Source organism: Mugil cephalus, chromosome 6, assembly GCF_022458985.1.
Source record: "Mugil cephalus isolate CIBA_MC_2020 chromosome 6, CIBA_Mcephalus_1.1, whole genome shotgun sequence".
In the NCBI taxonomy this organism is placed as follows: Eukaryota; Metazoa; Chordata; class Actinopteri; order Mugiliformes; family Mugilidae; genus Mugil; species Mugil cephalus.
This window is the reverse complement of record NC_061775.1, coordinates 11689106-11707440: the sequence shown is the minus strand read 5'-3', so window position 1 is coordinate 11707440 and position 18335 is coordinate 11689106. Positions and strand designations below refer to the sequence as shown.

Below are 18335 nucleotides of genomic sequence, written 5' to 3'. Positions count from 1 at the left end.
GTGATTAGTCCCTCGCTCTGTACTTGCAACTAAAACTGAGTCATTTTCATCCAAACACGCAACATTATCTGCACTCTAACCTAATGTAGCTGTAGCCTGCCAGCCACTTCAGAAGCTGTTCTGTATGATGACTAGCCATCAGATGCTTTAGCAGAGTGCTCCCCCCTTGAAGATGAAAGCCAGGCCCAGTTTAATTGCTCCTGGAGGGGTCCATTTTATGGCGCTCCTCGGAAGTCCCAGAGGCTCTCTGTAACATCTTTGAGGTTGCCCAATACACACTTGTAGCACCAAAACTTGTGTGTGTGTGTGTGTGTGTGTGTGTGTGTGTTTATTTAAGTAGGTCATAATCACAGTCTTGTATTTAACCCTTTTTGCTCCAGGGGAAACCAGAAGTGCACAGTCTAGGCAACAGGTGTTGCCAGATCAATTTGTGCTTTTAAAAATTCAGCAGAAACTGTTTAGAGCCTCAGAGCAGTTATAAACATTACATTCCCCGTGCCGTTAACTCTTGCAGACGTGGAACGCTCCATGAAATGTTTTATTTTTTTCTAATATTCTGTCTTTTCTCTGCTTCTCTCTCCAGTACTCAACAGAACTGAAGAAGTTATACTGCCAAATTGCCAAGACATGTCCGATTCAGATCAAAGTGCTGACCAACCCACCGCAGGGCGCCGTTATCAGGGCCATGCCTGTTTATAAAAAGGCCGAGCATGTGACTGAAGTGGTCAAGCGCTGCCCGAACCACGAGCTGAGCCGCGAGTTCAATGACGGTCAGTTAGCTGATTTATTGAAGAATAAATTCCCTGAGTAGACTCGTGTTTCACTTCAGTAATCATTGTTCGCTGTTGGCACTTAACGACACAACTCATGTTGCTTCCAGGTCAGATAGCTCCTCCGAGCCATTTGATCCGTGTGGAGGGAAACAGCCACGCCCAGTATGTGGAGGACTCCATCACTGGGAGACAGAGTGTACTAGTTCCTTACGAGCCTCCCCAGGTGAGCTGTCAATCATCCCCGGGGGCAAGTCCAGCTGAATGCCCTGTCAGCAGCACCTCACCACCTCAGCCTGACTCTGACTGATAGAGCGGCGACAGACACACAGAGCTCCCCCACAGAGCTCTACCACAGCCCCTCAGTCCTCACACACAGCAGCGCCTGGCTCTTAACACCACACTGTGATCAGTACTTCATAAACAGCTTTAAGCCTCCTTTAACAGGCTGTGTTACTACAAATAATACAAACAAATATGCTTAGTTTACTGGTAATGTACCACTAACCGACACTAAAACCATTTCTAACACTGCATTTACATTCCCTTATATAACTGACCTGTCATTTTTCAGGGGAAATTTAGTTTTTTGACCCTGACTAAAGCTGAAACTGAAATAATCTGCTACCCTGAGAAACTGCCGCGAGTTTTCTGTCTTTCTGGAGCCGCCACTGAGCTTTAGTGTCATTCTCCTCCTCAGGTGGGGACAGAATTCACCACCATTTTGTACAACTTCATGTGCAACTCGAGCTGCGTGGGTGGAATGAACAGACGCCCAATTCTCATCATCGTCACTCTGGAAACCAGAGAGTAAGACACACTGTTATGATCTTCACCGTCCTCTCCGGTTGCCTGCCATGCTTCCAGAGCAGCGTTGCTGACCGAGGTGTCCCCTGTTCTCTCCCAGTGGTCAGGTATTAGGCCGACGCTGCTTCGAGGCCAGGATCTGCGCCTGCCCGGGCCGAGACCGGAAGGCAGATGAGGACAGCATCCGCAAGCAGCACGTAACAGACGCCACAAAGAGCAGTGAGGGTACGAAACGCCGTAAGTAGCGCTGGGGCTGGTGGCGGGCTGACGAGCCTTTGGTCTTGACGTGCTGCGAGTGACGAGGACCCTCAACCGCTGCACTCACTAACACCCGGCGCTCTCTGCTACTTGCCTGCCTGTTCCCTCGCTTCGTTTCCTCCTCCTGCTTTGGCTTAGGCTCACCTTTTAGCGCACAAACAAGTTGTATTCACTCCTTCTTCTCGTCTTTCCAGCCTTCCGCCAGGTTTCCCATGGCATACAGATGTCCGCCATCAAGAAGAGGAGATCCACAGATGAGGAGGTTTTTTGTTTGCCTGTAAGTGTTACTTTGCCGTTTGGGGCCGTTGTTTGGTAACTGCTCCAAGTGTGTCCGAGCTGCTCACTGACCACCACCTATCTTCTTTCTTATAGATCAAAGGCCGTGAAATTTATGAGATTTTGGTAAAAATCAAAGAGTCTCTGGAACTCATGCAGTTTCTGCCACAGCACACAATAGAGTCATACAGACAGCAGCAGCAGAATCTACTTCAGAAACAGTGAGTACCAGTACCGATTGTTAATAAAGTGAAGCTCATTCTGAAAGACAGACCTACGTTACTTGCAAGGTTCACCCTTGAATCCAAACCGACGTGCTACGTGTATCTTCTATCTCACTAAATGTCAACGTTTGCTTGTTCAGAAAGTTGTTTTAGTTTAAATAGTTGAGTTTGTTTTGAGTAGAGTGCAGTGATGACTAACTGACTTAACATGACTGAGTTGGGAAAGCAGATCGTGCTGATAAAAGCTACGCATGAGATTTCTTGATTGCATTTATTGCTGCCGCGGAAGCGTTGCAGAAAAGCTGATAGTAATTGCTCCAAAATGGGTGTTATTCAGTTTTCACCAGCAGCTGAGAATTTTCGCAGAATTCGCTCGATGCAGGCAACTTCAGAGGGCGAGCCTTGCACCGTGTAGAGCTGTTTTTCTTTTTTTCCCTCCTGTTCTCTCATGGGATACGAGCCAAAGCTTATGAATCGTGACAAATGTACCTGACTCTGCTTTATTAGGGCGAAGCTTGCAAAGGGCAGGGTAACGCCTTTGGGTGCTTTGCCAGGTTTGCACAACAGCACCAAACAAAATCCGTGCCTCAGCCTCATCTATTCATTTCAGCATAATTAAAACTGTCTCCGAATATGTTCACACACACTGTTCTTGTCCCGCCCATTTTACTATAATCCATGGAAACGGGGCGATGGGTGTAGGTGATAGTTTGACAGCCCTGTGATGATAATTACTGCTTATGTTATAGTTTCCCATTAAGAGACTGGCAGACAGCCTCGCAGTGAAGTAATGTTTGCATTAGCTGTTTGTTTCCTGCTGCCTGGCCCATAAAACGCTGCAAAAAGATAATAAAATATAGAATATTCCCAAGATAGATTAGAGTAAATTTGTTGAATACTTGTTGGATTCTAAGCTCATCTAAAGTCAGACCACTAGAAGAGGTCGTTTGGCTTTCTTTTCTTTACTCTGCATGCCTTTCCTGGTTTTCTTTGTATATTCTCATAGCTCTCTTCTTTTGTAATTCATAACTCTTTCAATGTTTCGTCCCCACCTACTTTGAAATAAAAGGTTTTGTCAACAGTGAGTGTTTAAGACCTTTTCTTTCCCTCCACCGTGTATCTGCCAAGTAACGCTACCTAGACGGTCCAGTTTTAAAATGCTGTGATCTGTGTGTGCATAGTGCCATCTCCTGGACAGTTGTGTTACTGCAGCACGTTGGAAGATATGGGCGGTGTGTCACACCCATTCTTTGTGTGTGTGTCTCTCTCCATCACATCTGTTGACTGAACCTCTAGGCCTCTGGGTCACTCACTCCGTTTTCCTCTTCTGCCAGTGAGCCCTTATTTCTGCTCTCTTTCTCTTCTTTCCGGTTCCTCCCTGCAGCCTGATAAAAGCCCGCCTGGGTAGCCAGCTCCTGGAACCTGCAGGAGAACAGAGGCGGCGCTGCAGCTACTCCTGAAACTATCCCACATTCCTCCTCCTCTTCCTCCTCCTCCTTCAAGTTGCACGGACCTCCTCTTTGTCTCCTTTTTTATCAACTTTGATTTTCCTCATCTACTTCCTTCTGTCTGTCCTGGGATCTGCACCAAGGATATGAACTCTCTGTATCTACGATCTGTTGCTGCTGCTGCTGCAAGATCCTGGAATATGAAAATGTTGTTCAGCCGTTACAGACTGTGTCAGTGTGTCAGTAGACTGCAGACCTCCACGACCCTGTCCTGACTCCTGACTTTACTGGTCTTTGAATGAACAGATGATCATTTTTTTTGAATTGCATGTTTTATTTCTGTCCATAAAAAAAAAACTATATTACTGTTGTTGTGGTGGCGGCGGCACCACTTTATCTCATGCATAATGTTCACCCCACTCAGTCTTCCAGACTGAAGTTGGGCAGGAACCAAGCTGAGCTTAGTTTTTCATACTTGACTCACAGAACTTACTGTAGTGTATGTGTTGCTATGCATCGTCATGAGAGCTGGACTCAAACTTTTTGTGGGGTTTAGGGGGAAACTGACTTTGTTATTGAGATTTTTTTTTTTTTTTTTTGTTTTGCTAATGCTGGTCATGTTTTTTAATGTCGCTGCAGGACAGTTTGTGTGATAGTTTTCAACTTTCCGCAGTAAATTCAGTTTTTAGACGTGCACTTTGTGATGTACAGAGCAGATCTGAACCTCAGTGACTATTCTGTTTGAAACAGATGGTTGTATTTTAGTGGCTGCTGCATTTTTGTCTGTCAGAACATAATAAACTGCTTTTTTTGTTTGAAAGCGGTCCTCCTCGTAAATGAATGTGACCAAAATGTGTGATGTTCAGAGAAGTTAAAGTCTCCGTTAAAGCTGAAGTACGTCAGTAACAGCCTGTCGCCCTCCTCTCTCCCGCCGCAGAACTTCGATGCAGTCTCAGCCCTCCTTCGGCAGCAGCTCGCCCACTCACGGCAAAGTCAACAAGCTGCCCTCTGTCAGCCAGCTCATCAACCCCCAGCAGCGTAACACACTCACCCCATCCAGCATGTCTGGGGGCCTCACTGACAGTAAGTGTGCCCCTTTGTTTCTCTTCCTGTCCGTCTGGGGCTGCGCGGCCTCAAACTCTCCACCAGTCGTTCTGTCCCTCGTCGGCGTGTTGTATATGTATGAGAGGAGCATGTCTGGGCAGGCAGGAGGAGCCCTGAACACCCCCTATCTATCTAGCTGCCTAGCTACCTTCCCCCACCGCTTCCTCCTCAAAGAATGTGATCCCTGTGAGATTCTCCCGCAGGACCTGTTACGATGCATTATGTGTCATGTGGAGAGTAACCTCTGAACGTCCCCTCCCACTTTACAGACGATGTTTCATAACCTCTAAGTGGCAGAGCAGCTAAAAGATGGCTCACAGTAGCTCCTTTTGTCTCTGCAGTGACTCCTATGATGGGCACTCACATCCCCATGAACGCTGACATGAGTTCACTGAGCCCCACACATGCACTGCAGCCACAGCTACCCCTGGTGCCCTCCTCCCACTGTACTCCCCCTCCTCCATACCCCATGGACAGCAGCATCTCCAGGTACCTTCATCCGACCACAGCGCGATACATCCACAGCTCTTCTTATTTTTCCTTTCATCCGCTCTGAGGATCTTGTGTTTGCCTTCAACTGTGCGGAGGCCCAGAGTGTTCGGCGTTAAATAAAGAACACAACGTTAAACAGACCACATGACTGAACACTAATCGTTTCTCTCTAATACGCACTCAACACACTTACACGAGTTTTATTTCATAATGGCATTAGTTTGACAGTGGGGTTGACACCAAGCTCCGCCCCCTCTCCTTTGAGCCAATCACACGTCCTCCACCTCTCGGGAGGATTATTATCAAAAGCTACCTGCTGCTAACACCAGACAGCTATTCTGGTCTGGGCTGTGAATTCGCTTTACTCTGCTCTGTTCTCATTGTAAAAAACACGTCTCCTCTGGTTGTCATGGGATACAGCAGCCCGTTAACTGGCAGTTGTTGGGTGAGCAGTGACAGCTCCTCTGTCAGGAAAAATCTAACGTGTCCTTGGGGAGAACGCCATTTGAAATAAAAACAAACCTTTTTAAAATAAAAGGTGCGCCGTACTCTTAAACTACGGGGATACTTTTGTAATAAATGTGCATTTGTCTTTTTTTTTCTACTTCATCTATTCATGCATTTCATCCTTTAAAGTCTTTTTAAAGGCTTCCATCATTGGGAAATGAATGCACCCAAGTGTATGACATTTAATTGACTGCATTTATTTATGATAAGAAGCACTTTGGCCACATGACCTCAGGGTTTAGTCGCCACGAAGAGGTCCGCATTAATGACGACACAGGAGTAAAGAACAGTGGTGAAGAAGCAGCTTCATATATTAAACGCTCCTCCTCTTCCTCCTGCAGCTTCCTCATACGGCTGGGCTGCGCAGGCTGCTTGGATTACTTCACAGCACAGGGCCTAACCAACATCTACCAGATTGAGAACTATAACATGGAGGTGAGCCCTTGCCTATCCAACACGAGTCATTTGATGGGTTAGAGAAGGATGGCCGCCCCCGTCCCCCTGCGATTACTAACGCTCCCCTGTGTAATGACTGTTAGGACTTGTCCAGGCTGAAGATCCCTGCGGAGTTCCAGCACATCATCTGGAAGGGCATCATGGAGCACCGACAGGCCATGGATTTTTCCCCTCCCCACATAGTGCGTACCACCAGCGGAGCCTCCACTGTCAGCGTGGGCTCCTCTGAGGCCAGGGGTGAACGCGTCATCGACGCCGTGCGCTTCACCCTGCGCCAGACCATCTCCTTCCCGCCCCGCGACGAGTGGTCCGACTTCTCCTTCGACCTGGATTCTCGCCGCAACAAACAGCAGCGCATCAAGGAGGAAGGAGAGTAGGACGACCGGCTCGCCGCCTTCATCTCAATGCGCCTGCTTCTCATTTCACGCCTGCTGATGGAACATTTCATTTGAAAACCCTGGTATTAGTGCAAACACAGCTGAGAACAAAGTACATACTCACACGGAAATGCACTTATTTACATTTTTGCTCTAGTTCTCGTTACTGCAGAGGAGACATTAATGGTGTTTAGCAAAGGTGCATTTTATTTTTATTTCTTGAGCACTTAAGAAATGCTGAGGATTTCAAGATTGCTTTGTGGTTTTGTTAAGTGTTCACAATTCATTCCCCTGTTGAGGCATGACTGGAAACAAACCTGCATTAAAGGGCTTATAAGGGCTTATATTTCTGCTATGAAAGTGTATTTTAATTTGTAATTCTTTTACGTTTTCACCATTATGGCTGTTAGTCTGGTACACTGGTGTTCATTTGTGGCAGAAGTACGCATTGATTGTATACATTTCAAACATTTCCTCTCAGAAGTATTATGTCAATTGATGGGCAAGTTATTTTCTGCTGTAGCTTCTATATTTTGCATTTTTTTTTTTTTCCATGTGTTGTGACCACTGCATCACCTTATTGAGTCAGGTTGTGAAGTATGTGTGTGTCCAAGTGACAGATGGTCATTCATTTGATGTAGCCATATATAGGCCTAATGCTCTTGACCCAGTGTTTTACAGTTACATGGTACTATGACTGATGTCCTTTTTGTTTATTCTTGTTTACTGCTGTGCAAAAGTGGTTGTGATTGCATTTTGAGAGCAGGCTTTTGCTGCGGATGCCTAGCACAAGTATTTTTTTATTCTTGAACCATGTTTTGGTAGAGGTTTATTTCATCCTGATAACTGGCCAAAACCAAACCTAAATGTATATAAATTTGTATAGTTGTTTTTTCTAAAAGTCACCCTAGAGAAATTGCATGACTCTGATCAAGAACCAAACATATTGATGTGAATACTGTCTGGTTGTTGTACCAGTAAGAACAATGTTTGTTTTCAATGTGTGTGCCCAGCATTAAACCACAAGTTCAGATTTGTTTCAGTAGTCTGCGTTGTTAGAAAGCAGAAACCAACTGCAGTTTCATATTTTTGTACAATGTATTGTAAATATGTTGCAATATATCAAGGGTATTTTGATATAATTTTGAAATAAATATCCATACTTGCTGTATTGCATGTTAACACTCCTTTGTGTCAAGTTTCTTTCTTGAAAAAAAACAACGACAAAAGAACAAAATCTGCTTCTACAAACACTAACCGTGCACGAGTGTGACATGAGACAGTGATCTAGGTGACACATACAGGCAGCTTTTATTTCTGCTCCTCCTTCAAGCCGGCGCTGGGGAGTAGAGACAGACTCGTGACAGCTGGGCGTCTGGAGTTCCTACGGTGTCGTCTCACAGCTTCTCAGTCAACAGCAACAGATTAGAGACGACGTAAAATACATTTAGCCAAAGCACGTTTTCTTTTTAATTCTACCTGAAATTCTCCTAAAACACAGTAAATTCATATATGTAACTCATCTCGCCTTGTGCCCACGTACAGCAACAGAACACAAACATGTGAGTTCGTTTGAAAACACACTCACTTCAGGGCCGAACAGTGGAAACTCCACTCATGATTCAATTACACTATGTACAGCTTCAGAAAAATAGGCATCTGTTACATTCTGCTTCATACACAGTATTTTACACATTTTATACACACTGAAGAAACAACGTGGACCAGTCCCCGGGACCCAGCGTTACTCCACCTCGGCCACATGAGCCACCTCTACCTCCATGGTCTGAATCACCTCGGGTGCGTCGTCAGCCTTGGGCCCCGTTAGCGCCTGCTGGGCCAGGACGTAGTTCACGACCTGCATGATGCCCTGGTCTGAGAGCGTGGACACGGAGCCGTCGCTGACGGCCTGGACGGCCTGCACGGCCTCCACCGTCTCCTCCGTGATCAGCACCGTCTCGATCTCCTCCGAGGGCGGCTGCTGGGCCGGCCGGAGCTCGGGGGGCAGGTCGGACGCCAGGATGCTGACGGCGTGCTCCACCTGCGTGCCCTGGTTGTGGAACTGAAGGGTGTCCTTCTCCAGCATGATCTTCCCGGGGAGGCTGTCCACGTGAAACTTGGCCATGTGCTTGCGTAGGGTGCGCGCGTCGATGTGCGCCTCGTGGCACATGGGGCACACGTAGGGCCGCTCGCCCGTGTGGGTGCGGACGTGGCGCTTGAGGGAGCGGGCGTCGGCCCAGGCGACGCCGCACGTCAGACATTCGAATGGTTTCACTCCTGAAGAGAAGCAGGGTAAATAATCATCCCCGTGAAAGGACTACATTTATATTTATACACAACCAGCTCCGAGATCTCACCCTGGTGGTTGTTGATGTGGCGTCTGTACTCTCTGAGCTGCGTGAACTTCCTGCCGCACTGCTCGCACTCCCTCTCCAGGTTCTGTTTCACTCGACCCTTCTTCCCGTGCGTGGCTTTCTTCACGTGTCTCCTGAACAGAGCCTTCTCAAAGAACTCCTTCCCACACACGTCACACCTGAGGAGCCGAGCAGACGCCACCGTTACAGCTGCGGCGCTGGGTGGGAATCTCATTTGTAAAAACTCTTTCATGCAAGTCATCCGGGAGGAATCGTCACTCTTTTTTTCCTGCACGAAGGTATTAAATATTCTTTCACTCCAGCCTCTCTACTGGATCATTAGCAGTTATGTTCACTGAGGGTTTAGGTAAAAGGATAAATGAATACAATGATATGTGCTAATGCTAAACACAGGCTACACTGAGTGTGAAAGAAAGTCTATTCAGTCCACAGGTGAAATCCCATGTATGTATGTTTATGTTTAGGGCAGTTGCACAGCCCACCTACTTGAAATTTTAAAAAAATGAATATCTGAACCTGTGCACTAATTGAAGCTTAATACTGAATGCAAAATGACAACAGAAGGTATAAAAATGAGATGCGAGTAAATCCTCATATAGAGACGACTACTGTGTAAGTGATGAGACTCCCTCTACTGACTTACTTGTAGGGCTCAGCCACGCTGTGGGACTTGACGTGAGAGTACCAGTCCTTCTTCCAGCTGTAGCACTTCCCGCACACCTGGCACTGGAAAGGCTTCAGGCCCATGTGCTTGTTCATGTGCTGCTGGAGATCCTTGGACTCGTAAAACCTCTTATCACAGCTGCAGGAGAGATGAACTGGAGTGAGTGGGATGTATTTAGGGTTTAGATCAGGCTGGAAAGGGGAGGAGGGGGGCGTTACTCACTGAGCACAAGCAAACGGCCGGACGTCTGGTCTGGGCTGGTGCTTCTTCAGGTGTTTGCTCAGAGCAGAGGCTCGGTGGAACGTCGCTCCGCACGTGTTGCAGAGGTACTTTGATTCACCTGAACGCGAACACAGACGTCACATCGTCATTCAGCCTTTCACAGGACTGGGGTTTAAGAGAACAGGTGTAGACTGGCGTCTGATTTGCTTTGAGGGACGAGAGGCCCAGATCAATGATCATCTGTGATGATGCTTTGGAGCTGAAGCCAGAGCACAAAGCTCAGAGCCAGTTCCTGACTCTATACTGGTCCGGTCCAGTGGTCAGGGCGTCACAGGAGACCATGGATCTGAACCTCGAGTCCATTCATCAACTGGTCAATGATGATGATGATGATGATGATGATGATATAAATAGCTATAGAGCTGGTCTAGTTAGTTGTGTTTACAGTCAACATGTTGGGTAATTGGGAGACCACTTTCACTTTGCTAATAGAACTTATTTTTCTTATTGTTTTACTTACTGTGGACTTATTTAAGTCCACAGTGTTCTCAGTCATGGAAGTCAGGATAAGTGAAAATTAAAAAAATATTGATTTTTACTAAATACATTTTTTATGTTCTAATTTAAGTGACACAAGTGTTGCGTCCTTAACTACCAATTTAATGAGGCATTACTGTAGAAGTTTAAAGACCTTATGTAGAAGGCAGCCAATCAGAAACAAAGACTTTTAGAGGTATAATCTAGTGGCGTAACAGCGTAGCCATTTATTCATCCTCAACTGTTCAGATCAAGACTCTTGATTCGTGGTCGGACCTTTTGTTCAGTGCTTCCTTTGTTCCAAACGTTACCAGCTGTTTACTGGCAACGAATTAAAACTTTAAGTACAGATCACAATGAAAGTCAACACCAAGGACCTGCCTGCTTTTGTTCAGTGAAAATTTCAATAAAGGTTGTTGAAACAAGATGGCAGAGCAGCATTAGTTATTGTATTGTTCCTTCTTTGTTTTGACAATATGCACTATTAAGTGTTTTAATGGTTTATTAATAACTGTTAAGACTCTTAAAGTGTTTTATTTTTTCTATGAATAATGCAGATGACATTCCTTTTGTTTTTCCTGCTGTGATAAATATATATTGTAACACCAGAGATCAGGAGAATACCAGGTCACAAACCTCAGCCAGCCAATCAGAAACCAGTATTTCAAGTTTAACCGTACGGTGACTAACCCAAACAGACCCTGACTAGTGACCTGTACTGACCCGTGTGCAGGCTGGTGTGTTCCTCCATGCTCCGCTTGCTCACAAAGGACTTCATGCAGAATTCACACTGGAACTGCTTGGTGACGTCGTGCAGCGCTCGGTGCATCTTCAGACTGTGTTTGTGGGTGAACGTCTTGTTGCACACTTTGCAGGAGTGAGGCCGAACGCCCGTGTGACTCAGCATGTGGATCCGCAGCGAGTACAGCTTCGGCAGCGTCTTCCCGCAGATGTCGCACACGAACTCTCGCTTGGTCAGCGCCGACGACGTCTTGTCATCCAGGTCCCTCTCCGGTTTGTCCTCGGCGCTGCGTTCTGCCGAGGGTTTGGTGACGGGGGCTCTCTGGCTGCTCTGCTGCTTGTGTCGGGCCAGGTGGGCGCGGAGCGAGGCGGCGTACTGGAACTCCTTACTGCACAGCTGCAGTTACACAGAAACACAACATGAGGGCGTGCAGGCAACATTCGTAGTTTTTAATGTACGCATTTGTCATGCGTGTTTTTTTGTTTTAATTGATTTTTCAGACCAAAGATGAGTGTGATTCTGAAGGCCAACATGTAACACTCACACTGCACTTGTATCCGCGAGCTTTCTCGTGTTTCAGCGTGTGCATGATGAGCGAGTAGCGTCTTTGGAAGGACATGCCGCACTCAGAGCACGTGTGTTCTCCCTCCACGGCGCTCTCTGCTGGACCAGGGTCCTGCTCGGGTCCGGCCTTCGGCTCGTCCCCCTTCACCCCCGCCTCCTCTGAGCTGAGCTGTCCTGTGGCGGTGGTGGTGGTGGTGGTGCTCTCCACAGTGACGGCCTCTGAATCGACTGCAGACTCAGACGCGGGATCTTCGTCCATTTGAGTCTCCACTGGCTGCTTTGGTGGTCTTCCCCTCTTCCCGGGCCTCGGCCCCACCTGCGACAGAAGCATTAATACCATCAAGTTTTCATTCATAATACACAACATGATGGCGAAGTGTTAGTAAAACCATAGTCGTGTACCTTGGGCGTGGCAGCACGTGGTGGAGTTGAAACTTTCTTTCCCTCCTCTTCATCCTCCAGCCCCATGTGCAGTCGGGCGTAGCCGCCCTCGGCAATCGAGCGCTGGCGGAGGCGTCGCCTGCTGGTGTCGTCCGACGTCCGCTCCAGCTTGTCCACGGGGCTTTCATCAGCGGAGGGATCCTCGTCCTCCAGCGGCAGGAACTCCTCCATCTCCACCTCTTTCTTCACCTTGGCGGGACGCCCCCGTTTGCGTTTCTGCGGCGTGGCTGCTGCTGCTGCTGCTGCTGCTTCCACTTCCTGCTGCTGGACGTCTGCAGCTCCCTCCTGAGGCGTCGCCGCTGCAGACGCTAACATGGCGACCTCGGAGGAGCTCACTTTGTCTGCGTCCACGTTTATGACAAAGGCTTCGGCGACCTGCGGCTGCTCCATGGCCAGGCAGGCCGACACCACGGCGAGAGACTCGCTGGCTCCGGCCTGTCCGCTGTGAGTGACCACGGTCATCGTCTCCCCCTCCATTCCTTCTGCGCCGCCTGAGATAAGAGTAACGGTCTCTCCTGGCTGAACCTGTCCACTGTGAGTGATCAGAGCCACCGTCTCACCTTGTCCAGCCTCTACGTCGTGGACTTGGTCTCCCTCTACAGTCTGGGTGACGACCGCCAACTGCTGCTTGATGAAGGCGTCTTTGGGAGGTGCGACAAAAGTCAAAGGTTCTCCGTCTTGCGTGACCACGGCCTGGCCGTCGCTCTGTATCGTCACGGTGAAGGCACCGGACTGGTCCTTGGACTCCTCCTGAGGCGCCGGCTGGCTCGACATCACCGTGTGCACGTCTCCTCTTTGATAAACCGTCAGCTTCTGTTCCTCCACCTTCTTATGCACAGACTCGCATATCTGCAGCACCTCAGTCATCAGCAAGTGTCGGGCAAGATTGGCAATGTCTGCCATGACGCAGAAATTAAAGGTGAGCATGGAAGTGTAAGCGAAATCCAGCAGAGGGAGGAAGCTGGCTTTGGTGAAACCTAAGGAGAGAAGAGAGTAGGTTAACGCTGAGCAACAGTGGGAAACGGTCGATGCAGGAACGACCACACGCGAGGCTCCTCACCGGAGAGGTCGACCACGGCTTCGTGGGTGGACGCAGCTCCCTTTTCAAAGAAGAGCTCGTTGAAGTATTCGCTGCACGCTGCCAGGACGGCCTTGTGTGCTCGGTACTCCTCTCCTTCGATCAGCAGCGTGATGTCACAGAACTGGTTGTTGAGGCGCTGCTGGTTGAGCTTGTCCAACATCGTCTGGCTGTGTTTGGGCAGGAACTGATTCACCTCCCCTTTGCTGTCGACCTGGGAAGAGCCCACCACAAACCACAAACACAACACCATGAGAGTTCTGTCTCATCTCACCAATTTCATTTTTTTGACGTCCGACACTTACAAAGACCAGCTCATGCTTCGCTTTGACCAACTTGGACCTCGGCTGGGAGGACGAATCGGTGAAGAAAATGCTGTCATCTGCATCTTCTTCCGCCTCTTTGTCCTCGTCTTCCTCGTTTGTGTTCGCGGCTGCCTTGTGCCTCCCTGGCCGGGAGAACAGTCGAGGTCCGGAGCCGTCGTCAGTGCTTCGCTTGCTCTGACAGTGGGCGCAGTCTTTGATGTGGTCTTTGACCTGCTTCAGGATGCCTGCAGATGTCAGAGAAAGATTGGTAATTACTAGTGGCGCTGTCACAATACAAAAACAAGATAGTTTGGTGTGTAGTTGCAACTGCACGTGTTTACACCTATGAGGCATAACATTAGGACCACCTTCCTAATATTGTGTAGGCGTCCTTTGTGCCTCCGAAACAGCTGTGACTCATCAGAGAATAGACATGGACCTAATGAGGGCGTCCTATGGTGTCTGGTAACAGGATGTTGTTAGTGGGGGGACTTTGGGTCCTGTGGGTTCAGGGGAGGGGCCTCTGTGGATCAGGTTTGTTCCAGTTCATCCCACAGATACTTGATCAGTTTGGGATCTAGTGAATTTGGAGGTCAACACCTTGTGCTTTTTTAAAATTGTTTCAAAACAGCTTTTTGTGTGTGTCTGTGTCAGGCTGCATCCTGCTGGGGACGACTGAGTGTCACTGCTATGGGGTGGTGGGGTCTGGTCTGGTTGGGTGGTACATGTCTAAGTAACATCCACATGAATGAACACCAGGTCCAAAAGTTTCCCAGGAGAAGACTGAATCAAGACGGTCAATATTATTAACTTTACCGGTGGTCATAATGTTGTGCCTGATCAGTGTATGCCCCTAGGGGTTGTGACAAAAAGCTCATCCCTACATTTCCTCACCAAAAGTGTGAGTAATTGTTATAATTCTTTTATCACTTACAACCACTGTTGTTGTTATAGAAAACAGAAAAGACTGTCCAAACTTTTTAACTCTGTGGTTTTGATGTGTTTCCTGTGATTTTTTAAAATAATAAACATGAGAAAACACTAAAATATTGACCTTGAGTCAGTGAAACAGGTTTTATTTATTTTTATACTAGATATTTTTTTTAGCATTTTGTTCTCCTTTGTCAACAGTGTAATATGTGTCTGTGACGCATTCATGATCAGTCATAGAGTTGGCAGGTTAAATATATAACATATCATATCCGTTTTTCTTCTTCGTAAAATTCAAATTCAATACACAAATAAAATTTCAAACTACAAATTAAGGAAGCAGCTGGCTTCCTTAACGGGTTTACACATCAAGTCTGGTTTATTTTGCATCCATTCATAGGATTATGTTATGAAGTCCGGCCACTAGATGGAAGCAGAGAGTAACTCTGGACGGTGGCGCACATTAGTCGCTATTTGTTCCATGGCTGCGTTTACACCGGCCGATTTAATAACTTCACGGTAACAATTATGAGCTGTTAACTTCGACTTTAGCCCCTCAGCATCTCACCTCTCCACCAGTACTTCTGAGAGATGACTTCCCAGGTGAGTTGCTGGTTGAGATGCTCTCCTCCTTCCATGGTGTGCGCCTCGATGATAAGTTCCCTCCTCCGGCCGTCCTGCAGCACCACCTCCAGCTCCGTGAAATCATCCTGGCCCTTCAGTCGACGCTGATAAAACAAAGTCCCGTTTCGTACGACGTAGCATGCAGCCGCTTTGCGTATCTTTCTCTTGGTATTCCCGGGCGTCCCCGGCGCGTACGGCTCCCGTTCATCGGTCAGATAGCGTATGATAGCTAAGTAGCTCTCCTCACACGACATGTCTCAGCTGACCCGCGTTTTCACGCCCAATGTTTGATTTATCTCGAAGAGAAGAGGCCCCCTCGGTCTCCAGGTGGGAGCTGCAATTTTTATACCTCACTCAAATTGAAGATAGCGTGAAATAGAGGTCCCACGGCAACATTTCAAAAATGTTCAGAGAAGGTGGAACTGCAGTTCGTCGCCGTCAGGGTAGACAAAATGGCTGCTGCACAACCGGATCTTACGTAAGCAGTTGCGGAAGTGCGTAGTGGACGTCATCCGCCGCACGAGGGCGCAATGTGCAAAGTTATCAACGCGTGACTGTACATATGAAAAGCAAACCAAGCTACTAAAGGCCCGATTTTGTAAATAAACTATCAATAAAGAAATGTTTTTTGTAAACGTGAACTACTACTTCACTGTCTGTATTTTATAATCTTAGAAATTATATTATATTGAATTACCACATTGTATATGAAGAATGTTTCTATTTTCCTTTGTATATTTTTCTGTGTTTTATTTATATTTTGTATATCTTTCAAATTTGTTGTTGTTTTTTTTGTATATTCTTGTCTAATCCCATGCTACTGTAACATAAAGTAATTTCCCCCTGGGATCAATAAAATAATTCTGATTCTGATACTGTGACAAGGACATTTCTCATGCTTAAATAAATAAACAATGTCTCATGTCTTACAAAAAAAAAAAAAGAAAACCTGAACCACCTGAACCTGGATTTAAATTCTTTGAATTACATCTACATCTGTTGTTGAAAAGTAATTTTTCCATGAGCAACACTGAAAGTCAACAAGTAACTTTTATAGTGTTGGGCTATTTTTAAAATAATATTTGGTCAGAGACAGCCATGGCCCTACACTGCACTACAGTAGTTCAGCAAAATTTCCATAAGGTAAAAAAAAAAAGCTTGGATTTTTTTTGCATGCTCATATGTATAGTGATTACTATTATTTTTGTTTTCATTTAAGGAGCCACTCATCAAAGTCCTGGATTAAATTGCAATCCTGCAGAGTGAGCGCACTAACAATCAGTCTGGTCCTGTCTGAGCCTTCACTGGAGCTCAAAGTTTAAAATCAGCAGTTTACATTTCTGATTTCCTCTTAATACTGTGTACACTGTCTACACTGCCTCGACTCTCAGCCCTCCTCTACTGTCCAAGCTTAAATCCAGATGTGATCAAATGTTTTAAAATCTCATCCAAAGGCCTATTTCCTCTTTTGCTTTTCAGTCCACACAATTGTAATAAGTAATAAAGGTGGCTTCTCTTTTAATGAGTTGTACCCTGGTTTCTCATGTTGTCTTTTTCACGTGACCAAACTTGTGAGCGACATGGGGTGAGGTACTGATTCATTTCCTGCATGAAACTGTCGTGTGGTGAGGTCTGAATGTCCTTACAAAGAAAGAACATAAACCATCATTATTAGCAGAAATGGAGATCTGATCTCACTCCACACAATCAGCCCGACAGAAGTGTTCATAACATAACTTCCTCAGTGAAGGCTGAGATAAGATAAGATTACACTACACAGTCCGGGTTAGCTTCAGTTATGGAACAAACATCCAGAGTGTCTGCAGATTTAAGGCCAGCGGTCAGATTTGTAGAGCACAGTTTCTATACTGCTGTACTTAACGCTGCATGTCAAAGTCAAAGTCAGCTTTATTGTCAGTTCCGACATATGTTCAGCACAAACACTCAAACTTCAAGAACAATGTGTCTCGTGTTGGGCCAGTAGGCTCTAGGGGGCGCTATGGCATTCACTGGCTTTTGTGAAAAGGAATGATTAGTTTTAGCCCCCCACTACAGTGTCGCATTTTCGGAGAATTACACTGGACGCAGAGGGGAGGGGCGACAACTAATTTGTTGCTCATCCATGTGTCACATACCAAACCTGACATCAAACACTGGTCTCAGCACTGCATTCCTGTGTTACAGTGACTGGACCAAGGACAAACCACAGCTCCAAACTAACCCTTGTATTTGCTACTGATTGGTCTGGGTGGAGACTTGGACACTTTTGGAAATGTCGTTCTTTTATGTCATTGTTGCCTGGTAAAAAATAAAATAAAATAAAAGATGGCTCTTGGAGTTCTAGATTCCGTACATATATTGTGAAGATACAAATAAAAATGTGAAAGTCTTATGCGTCCTCTGTCATTCCCATTTTGTTTAACTTACCATACAAAGCTGATTTGACGTATTTGGTTTCCTCTCCTATGAGGGGGAGATTTAATATGTTTATTCTCAGTTGCAGTTGGCAGACGCCTCAACACGTGTTGCTCAGTGTTTATATGAACGCTGGGAAAGAGGTTATTTGCATCTTGACTGTGTGTCAGAGGACATTTGTTTGCTCCATCTAGCCATCGCTTTTTGGTTTATAGCACATCGCATGTTGCTTAATCTATGTCACCTTCACAGTCAAACAACGGAACCAGTGTTTAGTTTCTCTGTATAAGCCGCCTGTGGGCTCACAGACACACATATTTGCTCCACCATTATTCTCTTCCTTCATTTTACAGTATGTTTTGATTTTATGCAGGTTTGGAGACAAAAGTATCCACAAGTCAGAACAGACAGAAGCCAATTAGCGTAGCTTTCTGTAAAGGCTGAGCTAAAAGGGATTGGGGTGAATATGAAGCCAATACTATCGACCAGTTTAGCGAACAACCGCAAGCATAAACAAAAGCTAACAAAAAATGAAAAATACTTGGACTTTAAAAACTCACTAACTACAGAACTATTTACTATAATACAACCAACAATATATAATGAGTCCTGAGCTTTAAATGTTGGTCATGAATGTTGAATGTTGCTACTGCGACAAAGTAATTTCCCTTGTGGATCATTAAAGTTTGTCCAAGTCTAAGTTAGCTAGCACTCACAGG

At 46.4% G+C, this 18335-nt stretch overlaps 2 protein-coding genes across 7 annotated transcripts in view; one reads left to right on the top strand and one right to left on the bottom strand.

Moving 5' to 3' along the window:
- Nucleotides 1–7906, top strand: part of tp63 (tumor protein p63) — a 28420-nt gene extending 20514 nt beyond the window's left edge. For 3 of the 5 annotated variants that reach the window (XM_047586156.1, XM_047586159.1, XM_047586160.1), the window contains 10 exons: nucleotides 584–770; nucleotides 881–996; nucleotides 1471–1580; nucleotides 1678–1814; nucleotides 2030–2112; nucleotides 2208–2332; nucleotides 4721–4866; nucleotides 5229–5376; nucleotides 6228–6321; nucleotides 6426–7906. In XM_047586156.1, coding sequence (XP_047442112.1) covers nucleotides 584–770; nucleotides 881–996; nucleotides 1471–1580; nucleotides 1678–1814; nucleotides 2030–2112; nucleotides 2208–2332; nucleotides 4721–4866; nucleotides 5229–5376; nucleotides 6228–6321; nucleotides 6426–6719 — 1440 coding nt within the window. In that variant the 3' untranslated portion in view covers nucleotides 6720–7906. The remainder of the gene's footprint in view (nucleotides 1–583; nucleotides 771–880; nucleotides 997–1470; nucleotides 1581–1677; nucleotides 1815–2029; nucleotides 2113–2207; nucleotides 2333–4720; nucleotides 4867–5228; nucleotides 5377–6227; nucleotides 6322–6425) is intronic. The other 2 variants (XM_047586158.1, XM_047586161.1) reach the window with 1 other exon arrangement.
- On the bottom strand, nucleotides 7272–15811 carry zbtb11 (zinc finger and BTB domain containing 11). 2 transcript variants are annotated; one of them, XM_047586154.1, is made up of 10 exons: nucleotides 15146–15804; nucleotides 13648–13892; nucleotides 13325–13556; nucleotides 12226–13241; nucleotides 11804–12139; nucleotides 11241–11655; nucleotides 9981–10098; nucleotides 9738–9896; nucleotides 9077–9252; nucleotides 7272–8996 (listed from the first exon to the last, which is right to left on the bottom strand). In XM_047586154.1, exons 1-10 carry the CDS (start codon nucleotides 15453–15455, stop codon nucleotides 8464–8466), a joined length of 3540 nt encoding a protein of 1179 aa, XP_047442110.1. In that variant the 5' UTR covers nucleotides 15456–15804; the 3' UTR covers nucleotides 7272–8463. The 2 variants fall into 2 exon arrangements, with proteins under 2 accessions (XP_047442110.1, XP_047442111.1); XM_047586155.1 differs by lacking the exon at nucleotides 7272–8996 and having other exon boundaries at nucleotides 9231–9362; nucleotides 15146–15811.
- Nucleotides 15812–18335: the final 2524 nt, after the last annotated feature.

What these genes read in the sequence shown, in the direction of transcription:
- zbtb11 (XM_047586154.1), bottom strand. Translation starts at nt 15,455, where the DNA reads ATGTCGTGTGAGGAGAGCTACTTAGCTATCATACGCTATCTGACCGAT. An exon ending in CACGTGCTGCCACGCCCAAG is followed by an intron (nt 12,140 to 12,225) that starts GTACACGACTAT and finishes CTTCTGTCGCAG; the next exon opens with GTGGGGCCGAGGCCCGGGAA. An exon ending in AGCGTGGCTGAGCCCTACAA is followed by an intron (nt 9,253 to 9,737) that starts GTAAGTCAGTAG and finishes TCGGCTCCTCAG; the next exon opens with GTGTGACGTGTGTGGGAAGG.